The sequence below is a fragment of the Schistocerca cancellata genome, chromosome 7 (assembly GCF_023864275.1).
Source record: "Schistocerca cancellata isolate TAMUIC-IGC-003103 chromosome 7, iqSchCanc2.1, whole genome shotgun sequence".
Classification (NCBI taxonomy): domain Eukaryota; kingdom Metazoa; phylum Arthropoda; class Insecta; order Orthoptera; family Acrididae; genus Schistocerca; species Schistocerca cancellata.
In genome coordinates this window covers 210,151,488-210,168,114 of record NC_064632.1, presented here as the reverse complement: position 1 = coordinate 210,168,114, position 16,627 = coordinate 210,151,488, and the positions used below count along the sequence as shown (strand labels likewise).

The window sequence follows — 16,627 nt, the reverse complement described above, 5'->3', positions numbered from 1 at the left end:
CTGTCTTCCCCACTGCATTGCCCTCAGTGAAAATACTTTGAACAAGTCTCACACCGCAATCCACTACTCACAAACCTACGGCAAAGCCCACACTTCTCACTCCTGGTAAAATTTTACTTTTTCTAAGTTCCGCTACTACAATAAGAAGATGTTAAAAACCTGACTACAATAATCACAAACTTACTCTACAAGGGAAGTAACTACTATTATTAACAGTATTAATTAATTATTAATGTCATGGACATTATCAGAGTATTTCCCATAAAGCCAGTTTTCCAGGATTCCACTAAACTTTTCTCACTAAGACACCAAGTGCAGAACAGAATTCCCAGTTAGGTTGTTGTTGTTGTTGTTGTTGTTGTGGTCTTCAGTCCTGAGACTGGTTTGATACAGCTCTCCATGCTATTCTATCCTGTGCAAGCTGCTTCATCTCCCAGTACTTACTGCAACCTACATCCTTCTGAATCTGCTTAGTGTATTCATCTCTTTGTCTCCCTCTACTATTTTTACCCTCCACACTGCCCTCCAATGCTAAATTTGTGATCCCTTGATGCCTCAGATAATGTCCTACCAACCGGTCCCTTCTTCCTGTCAAGTTGTGCCACAAACTCCTCTTCTCCCCAGTTCTATTCAATACCTCCTCATTAGTTATGTGATCTACCCATCTAATCTTCAACATTCTTCTGTAGCACCACATTTCGAAAGGCTCTATTCTCCTTGTCCAAACTATTTATCGTCCATGTTTCACTTCCATACATGGCTACACTCCATGCAAATACTTTCAGAAACGACTTCCTGACACTTAAATCTATACTCGATGTTAACAAATTTCTCTTCTTCAGAAACGCTTTCCTTGTCATTGCCAGTCTACATTTTATATCCTCTCTACTTCGACCATCATTAGTTATTTTGCTCCCCAAATAGCAAAACTCCTTTACTACTTTAAGTGTCTCATTTCGTAATCTAATTCCCTCAGCACCACCCGACTTAATTCGTCTACATTCCATTATCCTCGTTTTGCTTTTGTTGATGTTCATCTTATATCCTCCTTTCAAGACACTGTCCATTCCATTCCACTGCTCTTCCAAGTCCTTTGCTGTCTCTGACAGAATTACAATGTCATCGGCGAACCACAAAGTTTTTATTTCTGCTCCATGGATTTTAATACCTACTCCAAATTTTTCTTTTGTTTCCTTTACTGCTTGCTCAATATACAGATTGAATAACATCGGGGAGGGGCTACAACCCTGTCTCACTCCCTTCCCAACCACTGCTTCCCTATCATGTCCCTCGACTCTCATAACTGCCATCTGGTTTCTGTACAAATTGTAAATGGCCTTTCGCTCACTGTGTTTTACCCCTGCCAGCTTTAGAATTTGAAAGAGTGTATTCCAGTCAACACTGTCAAAAGCTTTCTCTAAGTCTACAAATGCTAGAAACATAGGTTTGCCTTTCCTTAATCTTCCTTCTAAGATAAGTCGTAAGGTTAGTATTGCCTCACGTGTTCCAATATTTCTATGAAATCCAAACTGATCTTCACCAAGGTCGGCTTCTACTAGTTCTTCCATTCGTCTGTAAAGAATTCGTGTTACTATTTTGCAGCTGTGGCTTGTTAAACTGATAGTTCGGTAATTTTCACATCTGTCAACACCTGCTTTCTTTGGGGTTGGAATTATTATATTCTTCTTGAAGTCTGACGGTATTTCCCCTGTCTCATACATCTTGCTCACCAGATGGTAGAGTTTTGTCAGGACGGGCTTTCCCAAGGCCGTCAGTAGTTCTAATGGAATGTTGTCTACTCCCGGGGCCTTGTTTCGACTCAGGTCTTTCAGTGTTCTGTCAAACTCTTCACGCAGTATTGTATCTCCCATTTCGTCTTCATCTACATTCTCTTCCATTTCCAGAATATTGTCCTCAAGTACGTCGCCCTTGTATAGACCCTCTATATACTCCTTCCACCTTTCTGCTTTCCCTTCTTTGCTTAGAACTGGGTTTCCATCTGAGGTCTTGATATTCATACAAGTGGTTCCCTTTTCTCCAAAGGTCTCTTTAATTTTCCTGTAGGCAGTATCTATCTTACCCCTAGTGAGATAAATCTCTACATCCTTACATTTGTCCTCTAGCCATCCCTGCTTAGCCATTTTGCACTTCCTGTCGATCTCATTTTTGAGACATTTGTATTACTTTTTGCCTGCTTCATTTACTGCATTTTTATATTTTCTCCTTTCATCAATTAAATTCAATATTTCTTCTGTTACCCAAGGATTTCTACTAGCCCTCATCTTTTTACCTACTTGATCCTCTGCTGCCTTCACTACTTCATCCCTCAGAGCTACCCATTCTTCTTCTACAGTATTTCTTTCCCCCATTTGTGACAATTGTTCCCTTATGCTCTCCCTGAAACTCTGTACAACCTCTGGTTTAATCAGTTTGTCCTGGTCCCATTTCCTTAAATTCCCACCTTTTTGCTGTTTCTTCAGTTTTAATCTACAGTTCATAACCAATAGATTGTGGTCAGAGTCCACAGCTGCCCCTGGAAATGTCTTACAATTTAATACCTGGTTCCTGAATCTCTGTCTTACCATTATATAATCAATCTGATACCTTCTAGTATCTCCAGGCTTCTTCCATGTATATAACTGTCTTTCATGATGCTTGAACCAAGTGTTAGCTACCTGAATAATTCTTTTATTCATCATACATTTCATCAATTTCTTCATCATCTGCAGAGCTAGTTGGCATATAAACTTGTACTACTGTAGTAGGTGTGGGCTTCGCGTCTATCTTGGCCACAATAATGCATTCACTATGCTGTTTGTAGTAGCTTATCTGCATGCCTATTTTTTTTTTATTCATGGTAACATTTCAAATGTTCTTAACTTTCATGTTGTTTAGTATTTTCATGCTCTTTTATTTGGGAGCCACCATATAATTTTAATTGATGAACAGGACGCATATTATCTTCATTTCTTGTGTTATACAAATTATCAAACTGATTTACTGAAAATAATTATTATTTGTTGTATATGGTTATCTCATAGGCATACAAAGGGGATGTTGAAAGTTCCATGGTTTTAAATAGTCGACAGCATGACTGACTTGAGTGTGCTGCACATTTCTGGAGCAATGCATTACTATAACTTCTCCAGCGAAAAATATCATACATAATTACTCATTTAAAATAGCTATGGTACGCAGTCTTCCCTGTATCAATGGCAATGAATAATATTTGCATTATAAATGTAAAGCTCTATGCTTAACTCAATGTACTGGACAATTATAATTAAACTGATGGTGTTCTGAATGCTGCAGTGCAGGCTGTATACACTACAGGATGCTAAAACATCATAGGTATGTTCTTAATCGGTGCACTCGAAGAGTATGTGGAAAAAATAATAGTTTCACTTTCTGACACCAAGTGAAAATATGGCACTATAAGTAGTCATTATGTGAAATGTTTCCTGTTTTGATGAGTGGACTATCTGTTGCTTGGTGATGCACATTGATTTTGAGAAGTGACTGTTGGGTAAAGAGGTTAAGAATGTTGAAGTTTTCCACACAAAACACAATGGCTATTGGCAAGAAAGACCATGCACTCCTGATGAAGTTGTTTTGTCACAACAACAACAACAACAGCCTTGTATTGTGGAAATATCACAGACAGAAACAATGCCTACGTGGTGCAGCAGAAAAAAGGATGCAGCCAATTCCATGGCAGTAGTTGTAGAAGTTGCTGTTGCTATAGCCGTAGCCAATTGTGCAGTACATGCCCTCTGCAGCCAGTGCTTGAGCTGTGACAGGAACTGTCTCTCCCCAGATCAATGGTTCACAAGATTTTCTGGCACATTTTACACCAGTACCTCTACAAGAAACAGAATGTACACTAAATGAAGCTCCAACATAGGTTACAATACCTTGACTTTGCCCCTCATTTTTTAGTACACAAGGAAAGAATAGCGTCGCTGGGGTATATTCTTTGGGCGGATGAGGCACACTTTATATAGATGCACTCCACCCAGGTTATGCAACCGAGTGGTGTGATTTTTTCACAAGATCCTTCATTCTCTCTGATTTTTTAAAGGAAATGACACCTTGTGGGCCTGTAAGCTGAACAGTGACGTACACACATTATAAAGACCAGCTTTGCAAGAACGAAACTGTGTCCACACCATTTTTTTTCATGTAAGAATTGGCGGCACCACATGTTGCTTGCCAGGTGAAAGATTTGTTTCGAGAAACCTTCAGTAATGACAACATCATCTCTGTACAATTTCAACACTTGCAGCCTTCGAGATCCCTGACCTAAATCCATGCGAGTCCTGGTTGTGGGGATATCTGAAAGGTTACATCTACCAGGAATGTATTGAGGTTCTACCTGATTGGATCATATGGTGACATACTGCTCCGATTACACTGTATATGATGTGGGTAACTGTTGACCATGTCTTGTTACAAATACAGCACATAATTGAGTCAGGAGACGATGCTGAACACATGTTGCAACTTGTGACCATATCCTGATAAACATGCCACAACAATTTTTAGCACGTGTTTGATCATTTCTCCTCTTTTCCTGCACCCACACCACAGTGTAACTGCTTGCAGCACCGTATTTTCACCTGGTGGAAAATTTTGTGGAATAATTATTTTTTCCCACGTACTCCATGACTGCACCAATTAACGAAGATACCTATAATGTTCCAGTGTTCTGCAATGTAGACAGCCCACCCTGCAGCACTCAGAACACTGCAAGTTTAATTATAACCACCTGATGACATGTAATAAGTTCTTATCTAGATCCAGTTCTAGAAGCTTCATATTGCACTCCTATGTTATTTTTGTGGCATTTCTTGTCCTTTTGACTGCTGGATCGAGAATACAGCCTAGAAGGCTACCTTGTATCATTGTTCTCCTTTTGAGAAGATAATTACCCTCTGTCTCATGTTACATAGATACGACATCAGCTACTGTAACGCACTGTCTCTAACCTCATAATTATCTAGTTTGTGAATTAGTGAGGCATGTTTTACTGAGTCAAAGGGCTTTCTAAAGTCACAGAAATTCTTGCCTAGTGAGGTGTTAATCTAAACAAAGTTAATCAAAATAAAGTTAATTATGGCATCTACAGTATTTTTTCCATGCTGAAAACTAAACTGGTTGTTCAAAATTATCTCAGGTGTTACAATAACTATTTGTAGTATGGCAGTGGCTACTTTAACACATTTGCTAAGACAAAAAGAAGAGAGATAGGGAAATAATTTCCCATATCTACCCTGGATCTTTTCTCCAAGTGCTCTTATCAGCAGAATACAGAAATAGCCACAGCCACTAAATGATGAAGTTATGAATAGTAGGTCTTAAGTCTGTCAATTATATATCAAAAAAATATTTTCATATTCTGACCAGAAAGCAGGTGATTGAATTTTGTGAAAAGATCTTGCCACAATGATTAATGCCTCTGTTTTAATGACTACCACCCCAACTCCTGTACCATATCCATGACACTCTTTCCCCTATTTTGTGGTAATTCAAAACAAGATGCCCTGCTTTGAACTTTTTCGATTTCCTCTATCAAACCCATCTGGGAAGTCTCCCAATAGTATTTTGCCAATAAAAAACAGTCTTTGGTTTGCCTTCTCCACATTTTCTGTGTGATGGATTCCAATTTAAGTTGTTTTTAACTGTAATACTTAGGTACTTAAGTTGAATTGACAGCCTTTAGATTTATGTGATTTACCATGTAACTAAAATTTAAAGACTACACTGATGGCCTCTATGAGGGGGAGTACTTGTCTGGTGACTTGATAGAAGAAGAAACTGGAGTTGATAATGAAGACACGGAGGACCCATTATTAGAGTCAGAATTTAAGAGACCCCTGGAAGACTTGAGATCAAGTAGGGCAAAACATACAGATAATATTCCAACAGAATTTCTAAAAGTATTGACGGGGAAATGGTAACCAAATGACTATTAAATCTGGTGTGCAGAATTTATGAGACTGGCATTGTACCTTCCAACTTCCAGAAAAATATTATCCACAGAATTCCGAAAATAGATAGGGCAAATAGGTGCATAAAGTATCACACTATCAGGTTTATATCTGATGTATCCAGTACAGTGACAATATCAATATACACAAGAATGGAAACGACACTTGAGGACATGTTAGATGATGAATAGTTTGGCTTTTGGAAATCTTAGTGCACCAGTGAGGCAATTCTGACTTTTTCATTGATAACTGAAGCAAGGCTGAAGAAAAATCAAGATACACTCACAGGGTTTGCTGATCTAGAGAAAAGTGTTCAACAATGTGAAATGCTGCAAAATGTTTGAGATTCTGAGAAAACTAGGGGTTGGATACAGGGAAAGACGGATAATATACAACATGTGCAAGAATCAAGAGGGAACAATAAGACTGGAAGACCAATAACGAAGTGCTTGGACTAAAAAGGGTATAAGACAGGGATTCAGTCATCTGCCCCAGCCATTCAATCCATATATTGAAGAAGCCAATGACAGAAATAAAAAATTCAAGAGTGGGATTAAAATTCATGGCAAAAGGATATCAATGATAAGATTCGCTGATACCACTGCTATCCCTATTGAAAGTCATGAATGATTACAGGAGTTGTTGAAGGGAGTGAACAGTTTAATGAGTACAGAATATGGATTAAGAGTACACTGGAAACAGAGAAAAGTAATGAGAAGCAGCAGAAATGAGAGGAGCAAGAAACTTGACATGAAAATTGGTGGTCAAAAAGTAAATGAAGTTAAGAAATTCTGCTACCTTGGAAGCAAAATAACCCTGGCAGATGAAGCAACAACGACATAAAAAGCTGACGAGCAGAGGCAGAGAGTGCATTCCTGGCTAAGAGAAGTCTACTAGTCTCAAACAATTTCAGAAAGAAATTTCTGAGAATGTATGTTTGGAGACTAGCATTGTGTGGTTGTATATCATGGACAGTGTGAAAACTGAACAGAAGAGAATCTAAGCATTTGAGATGTGGTGCTACAGAAGAATGTTGAAAATCAGGTGGACTGTTAAGACACATTTAGAGTACCAGGTAGAAGGACTGCTGGCGTGCATAAACACATTCAGAGCAAGCAGGGACAGGTACAAAGGCACGCGTGTTAACACATCCAGAGCAGTTAATGGGTTAAAGCAACAGCCAATAACCTCAATGGTACTAGAAAGAACTGTAGAGCGTAAGAAAGGGGGAAAGCATACATCGGAATACATTCAGCAAGTAACTGAAGATTCATGGTGCAAGCACTACTCTGAAATGAAGAGGTTGGAACAGGAGCTGAATCCATGGTGGGTCACATCAAACCAGTCAGAAGATTGATGTCTCAAAACAAGTATGATTACTTTCATAACATTTCTTATGATGAGTACTCCAAGTGTCTTGTTTTTAGAATGCATTACATTGTTCATTAATTCAAACTATGGAAAATCCAGGATGGCAGCTGTCAACTTCTGATGAAGGACTTAATCTGAAATCTAAATAATACCTAGCAGGCTTTTTTAATGTGCCTGTCTGCCACTTGAGGTTCAAGAAAAAGAGAATAAAATATCACTTTTATCAACTTAATTTCCTGGTGACAAATATAGCTTAGATGTAAAGTGATAAGCAATGAAAACAGTTTTTTATATTATCCAGCTGTTAACTTCATACATTATGTAATCATCTTGTCAATGCTGCAGCTTGTATTTCCATATTTACTAAGAAAAATTGGCTCTATGTTGTTCATTTACAATATGTCTAAAGTTCTAGTTTCTCAGTAAATTTTGAAATAAACTGGATGCCTACTTTTTTATGTACCTCACACGAAGCTATTTGTTATTTATGCTGGCAGATTTTGATCTATTACACAATTTACAGCTTGACATCTGCAAATAGCACAACTTTTTTATTTTCTGTTTGTTAGGCATTTCCAACTGAGGATTGCTATATATCAGGTCATTTAGAATGTTACTTACAGTTTTTTTTTATATTGTGGCATTTTTTACTTTGTTTGTATCGAGGTAACATGATATTTCTTTTGCTGCTGTTGTTACATATGCATTTTCTAAGATATGTTTATCAAGCACAGAGTTTTCGCCACCATTACATGATGTTGTGTCTGTGTAATGTTCATTTGTTTCGTGACATATTTGCTTTAGATGTGGCATGCAGATCTGAAGTGTTGTTGAAGTTTGTGACGTTTAGGTGTGTGTGTGTGTGTGTGTGTGTGTGTGTGTGTGTGTGTGTGTGTGTGTGTGTGTGTGTGTGTGTGTGCAGTTTTGGTAGGGGTTATTTATACAGTAGTTCAATTGTGGCAAAGAGGGTTTTATTACACAGTGATGTGTATTCATTTAATACTTTCTAGTACTTTCTTTCCTTTGGCTGTTGATTTTTGGATATAATACTTTTCTTCTGTTGTTAATTTTTGGTATAGGCTGTTACTAATTAAATAACCCAATTTACAGTGATTCTCAGTCATAAATGCATAATAAAAAGAACATAGTTTGCTGTTTGCAGATGACAGGCTGTAAATTGTGTAGCAGATCTAAAACTAGCAGCACAAACAACCAATAGCTTCATGTGAGCTACATAAACAAATGTACACATCCACTTTATTTTTAAATTTACCATAGAACTAGAATCTTTAGGCATATCATAAATGAGCAACATAGAGTACCACGACTGTATGCAAACTAATGTTAAATGTGTGACAGTAATCACTCATTCCACAAATGTAATTTGTAGCAAACGTTTCTTTAGTGGTTAACAGGTAACAACAATTTTTCAGAAAGGAAATAAACAAATAAACCCACTGAAGATGACACAAAAAGTGATGAAACACATCTGGGTAAAAAAAAGGTGTCCAGTATAAGGTGGAATTCCTCTCGAATAATACATGACTGAGAACTGTTAAGTTAGGAGCTGACCTGCTACTTATGAAAAGGAAACTTTTATCTTCTTCACTCTACCGTTATCTTTAAATGTTTTTGCTAGAGTCTCAATGTTTTAAGTGAGATTACTGGTCATCGTACCCATAGCTCCAGTCAGATACTGGATATTAATTTCATTGTTGAAAAAACACTTTCACGCAAATATGTGGTTCTGAATATACCGCAGACTCTAGCAGCTATTAAAAACAGCTGTGGCAACGGTTCAAGAAAAGTTTTGATAAACATTTCAATATTTTCTGCAGTGCAAACCCTCTCCCGGAGCATAGGACTACACTGAAAGTCAATGAGCTCCAACTGAATTCCATGAGGCACCACTGCAAAAGGTGTCATAAAAATACTAAAATCAATTTAAAGTCAATTTCAGTCACTAAATCTACTGGGCAAGTTTTCTAACATAGCCTGCAGCACCGTAACAAATTCATCAAAATGTTAATTCAGTATCTACTTTTTTTAAATTCCTTTCACCTATAACTAGTGCAACATTAAAAAAAATGCACAAATTACCTTCTGAAAGTTGCTTTACCAACAACATCAATTTTCCTTAAATCCCAATATCACACCAAAAGCCTCGGTAATCAGTTTATGTATACCATGTAAAGTTGCACTCAAGACATTCAAGTTCTTTCTAACATCAGTTCGAAATGGAAGATTTACTCTCTTCTGGGGGTTGTCAAATTCTTTTACTGGTATTTTGTTCATGCCCATGAAAAATGTTGTGTTTACACAGGTTGAAAAATCTTCTAAAACAGCACCTCAACTCACCCAGCATGCTTCACAAAAATCTGGAACATGCCGCAATCACACTCTACCTCCACCAGGAAAGGTTTAAACTCCCGAAGTCCCAAGCCATGTAATCTTAGTTTATTAATGGTTTTTACAACAATGTTGATTATGTCACTTATTTTGGCACATTTTGCCAGCAGATTTATTTGATGTAGAATGCAGTATATCACTGATATTTCCTGATGGATACCAACTTCTTTCATCTTTTTCCTATCAAAGCAGTGACACCAGACTTTTGACCAATCATTGCAGAAGCTCCACCTGTCACAATCAATGGAAGTTTTTAACAAAAAAGGTCACATTTAACAATAGTGTTTCCTAACCAAGAAAACAGTCACCTGCCATAGCTATACTGGTACTGATCAAGGAGCTGCTACACTACACTGAACTCAGCACCAACACCTCTCACACATTGAGCAAGTTGAGCAACATCTGTTACATCTGTGCTTTCATCCAAAGCTAAAAAACAACTACATCTTTAGTTTTGTCTTTCAGTTGTATTTCCACATCACCATTTCTTTGGTGCATCTGCAAAGTGTTCTCTGTGAAAGAGGAACTGTTTCAAAAATGGAGAGTGTCACTGAACCCAAGAGTGTTGCAACAGCAGCAAAATACTATTTTTAACAAATTCTTCATTGCTGAAGGAACAGGCTGTTTGGCTGTTTTAGAAGTTATGTGATAAATCACTCTCACTGCACTGACAATGTGGATGACATGGTTCTTTCCCTGTAGATACATTACAAGGAAGAGGTAAAATCAACCACATAATTCTTAAAAATAATGGTAATATTTTCAAGAAATGACATATCTACATGAACTACTACTGATTTAGCTTGAGGAGTTTGGCCTAACTTTCCTCAGCATCAAAAAGTGATCACTAATTTCACACAAAGTTCTTTCATGCTGATAAAATAGCATTACAAAACAGACATTTATCCATCTCTGCTCTAACCAAACAGCTGCAGCGCTGTGCCACAGGTCCACAATCATAGACCCAAGGAATTAACATTCTGTGAAGCACACTGTCAATTGCTGCAGTGGTCAAAACAAGAAGAAACACTGACATGCTTTGCAATCCTTTGGCTCAAAATCTCTCTCCTGACTAAATAAAATGACATTGTTACTTCCTGTAGTGGGGCATTCATTTGTCCCAACTGGTAAGAGTTTTCTGATGAATTATGGGTGACATTAAGAAGGCTGATCAGAAACACATTACTAATTAAATAACTCAATTTACAGTGATTCTCAGTCATAAATGCATAATAAAAAGAACATAGTTTGCTTTTTGCTGATGGCACACAACATTGATTTGGCTGAGAATGAACTGACCTGTAGAGCACATGAAGGGAGCAGTTTCCAGGGTACTCAGAGAACCTGGTAACTGACATTTCAAACTTCAGCCCTGCAAAGGAATCATAATAAAGTGAACGAAATCAAAAAACTGTGTCGTGAAGGGTGAAGCAGTCTACAACAATGATCGCAGGAAAGCGAAAAGCATACTGAAACATGGTTAACACTTGTCTGTAATAGCACCATCAGCAGTGCAAGAAGAAATTACTTTCAAAAAAGGAAAAAAACTTCAAGATATGAACAAACTGATTTTTAAACATCATGAGAAAGACTGGATGAAAAACTGAAGTCTTATTTTCTTTAGTTAAACCACTGTAAGAAAAACAGCAAACTTCAGCAATTGAGCCACTTCACTGATCTACAATATTTTGTCAGAGAGTAACGAGTTATTCACATATATGTGTTGAATGAAATAAAGTTAATTATGTTTGATGAAAGCAATAATTCTTTTCAATCTGATGTTGGAAATGAAATTTTAAGTTCCAGTACAGTATAATTTTTCAATTTACACCTTTATCCACTCCTAATATACAACACATGTAACATTTAATGTAAGTCAATAGGAAAGTAACAATTAGTGAATTGTGTTTTCATCTTTACAGAAAAATACTGCCTCAAACTGTTTTGTACCTAAAACAGTTGCAAAATGCATTATTCCCAAAGAGTTTAAGTTCCAGACTTTTCAAAGTTTATTGCAAGATGGAGAGCAGGTTTTATGACTTCTCTGAAGAAGGCAGGTCCTTACTATTTTACAGTAAGAAATAAAAGTTTTTGTGGTTCCTGAAAACTTTATTCTTTTGCCTGCAATAAATTATGCAAATGGATGACTCACTTGGTATGTATACATTGCTAAAAAAGACAGTCTGACGTTACATTGAATACCTTAATGAACCAGTCTACAATTAGGTATTCAATATATCACTTACAAACAATAAGTGCCTATTTTTTCAGCCTTCACAAATCTTTTGAGTCTACTAACTCATCTATCACTGTTTAATAATAATAAAATAAATAAAAAGAAAATTGCAGTCTCTCAATATTAAAGTTTCTGCTGTGCAACAGCGAGGAATACATTTTAACAAAGGTTTAACTTAGAATAAGTACAATAAAAATTAAAATACTTACAAGTAATGTTTCAACAAGATCCTTCCGTGGGCGTAATTTCAACAATGGTGCACTCAAACGAATGGAACATAAACCACCTCTCCCTTCATAACAACACACACCAGCACATCTGGAAAATGATTTGGAATAAAAATATATTATGAAAACGTCTGCATGCAGTAGCTTATGTAAGTGTTTCTCCACAGCTAATCAGTACTGTAGGAGACTCAATGTGCATGTGCGCGCGCCCACACACACACACACACACACACACACACACACAAACACACACACACACACACACACGGGGGGGGGGGGGGGAGAGGGCAGAGGGGGTGGGTGTGAGGTAGAGGTGAGAGGTAGAGGTGAGAGGTGAGAGGTGGAGGAGAGGTGAGAGGTGGAGGAGAGGTGAGAGGTGGAGGAGAGGTGAGAGGTGGAGGAGAGGTGAGAGGTGGAGGAGAGGTGAGAGGTGGAGGAGAGGTGAGAGGTGGAGGAGAGGTGAGAGGTGGAGGAGAGGTGAGAGGTGGAGGAGAGGTGAGAGGTGGAGGAGAGGTGAGAGGTGGAGGAGAGGTGAGAGGTGGAGGAGAGGTGAGAGGTGGAGGAGAGGTGAGAGGTGGAGGAGAGGTGAGAGGTGGAGGAGAGGTGAGAGGTGGAGGAGAGGTGAGAGGTGGAGGAGAGGTGAGAGGTGGAGGAGAGGTGAGAGGTGGAGGAGAGGTGAGAGGTGGAGGAGAGGTGAGAGGTGGAGGAGAGGTGAGAGGTGGAGGAGAGGTGAGAGGTGGAGGAGAGGTGAGAGGTGGAGGAGAGGTGAGAGGTGGAGGAGAGGTGAGAGGTGAGGGAGAGGTGAGAGGTGGAGGAGAGGTGAGAGGTGGAGGAGAGGTGAGAGGTGGAGGAGAGGTGAGAGGTGGAGGAGAGGTGAGAGGTGGAGGAGAGGTGAGAGGTGGAGGAGAGGTGAGGGAGAGGTGAGGGAGAGGTGAGGGAGAGGTGAGGGAGAGGTGAGGGAGAGGTGAGGGGAGAGGTGAGGGAGAGGTGAGGGAGAGGTGAGGGAGAGGTGAGGGAGAGGTGAGGGAGAGGTGAGGGAGAGGTGAGAGGTGAGAGGTGATGGAGAGGGGGGAGAGGGGGAGAGTGGGGGCAAAAGGGGGAGAGTGGGGGGCAAGAGGGGGAGAGGAGGAGAGGGGGAGAGGGGGAGAGTGGGGGGGCAAGAGGGGGAGAGGAGGAGAGGGGGAGAGGGGGAGAGGGGGAGAGGGCGGAGAGGGGGTGAGGAGGAGAGGGGGAGAGGGGGGAGAGGGCGGAGAGGGGTGAGGGGGAGAGGGGGGAGAGGGGCGGAGAGGGGGTGAGGGGGAGAGGGGTGAGGGGGAGAGGGGTGAGGGGGGAGAGGGTGAGGGAGGAGAGGGGGGAGGGAGCAGAGGGAGAGGGAGGAGAGGGGGGAGAGGGATAAGAGGGAGAGGGAGGAGAGGGGGGAGAGGGATAAGAGGGAGAGGGAGGAGAGGGGGGAGAGGGATAAGAGGGAGAGGGAGGAGAGGGGGGAGAGGGATAAGAGGGAGAGGGAGGAGAGGGGGGAGAGGGATAAGAGGGAGAGGGAGGAGAGGGGGGAGAGGGATAAGAGGAGAGGGAGGAGAGGGGGGAGAGGGATAAGAGGGAGAGGGAGGAGAGGGATAAGAGGGAGAGGGGGGAGAGGGATAAGAGGGAGAGGGGGGAGAGGGATAAGAGGGAGAGGGGGAGAGGAATAAGAGGGAGAGGGGGAGAGGAATAAGAGGGAGAGGGAGGAATAAGAGGGAGAGGGAGGAGAGGCAGGAGAGGCAGGAGAGGCAGGAGAGGGAGGAGAGGGAGGAGAGGGAGGAGAGGGAGGAGAGGGAGAGGGAGGAGAGGGGGGAGAGGGATAAGAGGGAGAGGGAGGAGAGGGGGGAGAGGGATAAGAGGGAGAGGGAGGAGAGGGATAAGAGGGAGAGGGGGGAGAGGGATAAGAGGGAGAGGGGGGAGAGGAATAAGAGGGAGAGGGGGAGAGGAATAAGAGGGAGAGGGAGGAATAAGAGGGAGAGGCAGGAGAGGCAGGAGAGGCAGGAGAGGGAGGAGAGGGAGGAGAGGGAGGAGAGGGAGGAGAGGGAGGAGAGGGAGAGGGGGGAGAGGGAGAGGGAGGGGGGAGAGGGAGAGGGAAGGGGGAGAGGGAGAGGGAAGGGGGAGAGGGAGAGGGAGGGGGAGAGGGAGAGGGAGGGGGGAGAGGGAGAGGGAGGGGGGGAGAGGGAGAGGGAGGGGGAGAGTGAGAGGGAGGGGGAGAGTGAGAGGGAGGGGGAGGGGGAGGGGGGAGAGGGAGAGGGAGAGGGAGAGGAGAGGGAGAGGGAGAGGGAGAGGGAGAGGGAGAGGGAGAGGGAGAGGGAGAGGGAGAGGGAGAGGGAGAGGGAGAGGGAGAGGGAGAGGGAGAGGGAGAGGGAGGGGGAGGGGGAGGGGGAGGGGGAGGGGAGGGGGAGAGGGAGGGGGAGAGGGAGAGGGAGAAGGGAGGGGGAGAGGGAGGGGGGAGAGGGAGGGGGAGGAGGGAGGGGGAGAGGGAGGGGGAGAGGGAGGGGGAGAGGGAGGGGGGAGAGGGAGGGGGAGAGGGAGGGGGAGAGGGAGGGGGAGAGGGAGGGGGAGAGGGAGGGGGAGAGGGAGGGGGAGAGGAGGGGAGAGGGAGGGGGAGAGGGAGGGGGAGAGGGAGGGGGAGAGGGAGGGGGAGAGGGAGGGGAGAGGGAGAGGGAGAGGGAGGAGAGGGAGAGGGAGAGGGAGGAGAGGGAGGGAAGGGAGGAGAGGGAGAGGGAGGAGAGGGAGAGGGAGGAGAGGGAGAGGGAGGAGAGGGAGAGGGAGGAGAGGGAGAGGGAGGAGAGGGAGAGGGAGGAGAGGGAGATGGAGGAGAGGGAGAGGGAGGAGAGGGAGAGGGAGGAGAGGGGAGGGAGGAGAGGGAGAGGGAGGAGAGGGTGAGGGAGGAGAGGGTGAGGGAGGAGAGGGTGAGGGAGGAGAGGGTGAGGGAGGAGAGGGTGAGGGAGGAGAGGGTGAGGGAGGAGAGGGAGAGGGAGGAGAGGGAGAGGGAGGAGAGGGAGAGGGAGGAGAGGGAGAGGGAGGAGAGGGAGAGGGAGGAGAGGGAGAGGGAGGAGAGGGAGAGGGAGGAGAGGGAGAGGGAGGAGAGGAGAGGGAGGAGAGGGAGAGGGAGGAGAGGAGAGGGAGGGAGGGAGGAGAGGGAGGAGAGGGAGAGGGAGGAGAGGGAGAGGGAGGAGAGGAGAGGGAGGAGAGGGAGGAGAGAGGGAGATGCAGAAGGGAAATGATAAGAACAACATGGGAAGAGGTGAAGGACCCCATCAAGTTAATTCTGCTTGTGAGTGAAAAACAGTCATAAATAAGGCAATGACATATTAGTTTAGAATCTAGTTTCCAAATTCCTCACATGTACAATTGAACATGATATGTATGAGGGAAAAAAATTTCTTTCATTCATTTGCAAATAATGTCACCATAATGAAAAAGTGGGAAATATCAAGGGATTTATTAACAATATCTGCCCTAAACCACGAGTAAGCTATAATCCAGAAAGTTTTTTTCTTATTTTCAAATTATAGTTCATCTGCTTTACTGTTAACACATTAAAATATTGAAATATTGGAAAAATTGAAGTCCCTCTCCTCCCTCTCCCTCCTCTCCCTCTCCCTCTCCCTCTCCCTCTCCCTCTCCCTCTCCTCCCTCTCCCTCTCCTCCCTCTCCCTCTGTAGTGCTCCTTACAGTTTGAAGCTGATCATTCTTTGGGGTAGCAAATGCACAACTAACATGTCCCTGCTGCAAAGATTATCTAGAGATTTGTTCCCTTACCTATTCTTTACAGTAAAAACCCATTTCAGTTGCTCACCCAATATACAATATTCTTCCATAATATCAAATTTCAAATGTTCTCCTTTTTTCCAAGGTTTACACTTTATTTTAACACAAAGGTCTGCCCAAACAAAATGTGAAATAAATTTCCCTCTCAAATGTATGCCAATACACTAAATCAGTAGAACAGTCTGGGTCAGGAAGCTTTATCACTGCCACTACTTCAATGCTCTTACTTCAGCTGTCATATTTAATATCAATTCCAAAAGAGAAGAAATTTTTTACTACTACTTTTGTTTCACATCAATTTTTTAGGGTTCCGTACCTCAATCGGTAAAAATGGAACACTTATAAGATCACTCTGCTGTCTGTCTGTCTGTCTGTCTGTCTGTCCGTCCAACTTTTCAGATCCCTTTTCCGCAGGAATGGGTAGACATATCAAGTTGAAATTTACATCACATATTAAGGTCTAAGGTCTATTGGCAGTGTAACAAAAAGGGAAGCTTCTAAGTCAATGCAATAAAAATATATGGCCATTTAGTCACATATTTTGATACTTTAACTCATTCATCAAAATCTGCATGCTCCTTCACGTTAGAATCATGAAA

At 42.3% G+C, this 16,627-nt stretch overlaps 1 protein-coding gene across 1 annotated transcript in view; it reads right to left on the bottom strand.

The window, feature by feature from the left end:
• LOC126092438 (DNA-dependent metalloprotease SPRTN-like) overlaps positions 1 to 16,627 on the bottom strand; it is an 87,032-nt gene that overhangs the window by 39,495 nt on the left and 30,910 nt on the right. The window contains exon 4 of the mRNA XM_049908038.1: positions 12,216 to 12,324. Within this exon, the coding sequence (XP_049763995.1) occupies positions 12,216 to 12,324 (109 nt within the window). The remainder of the gene's footprint in view (positions 1 to 12,215; positions 12,325 to 16,627) is intronic.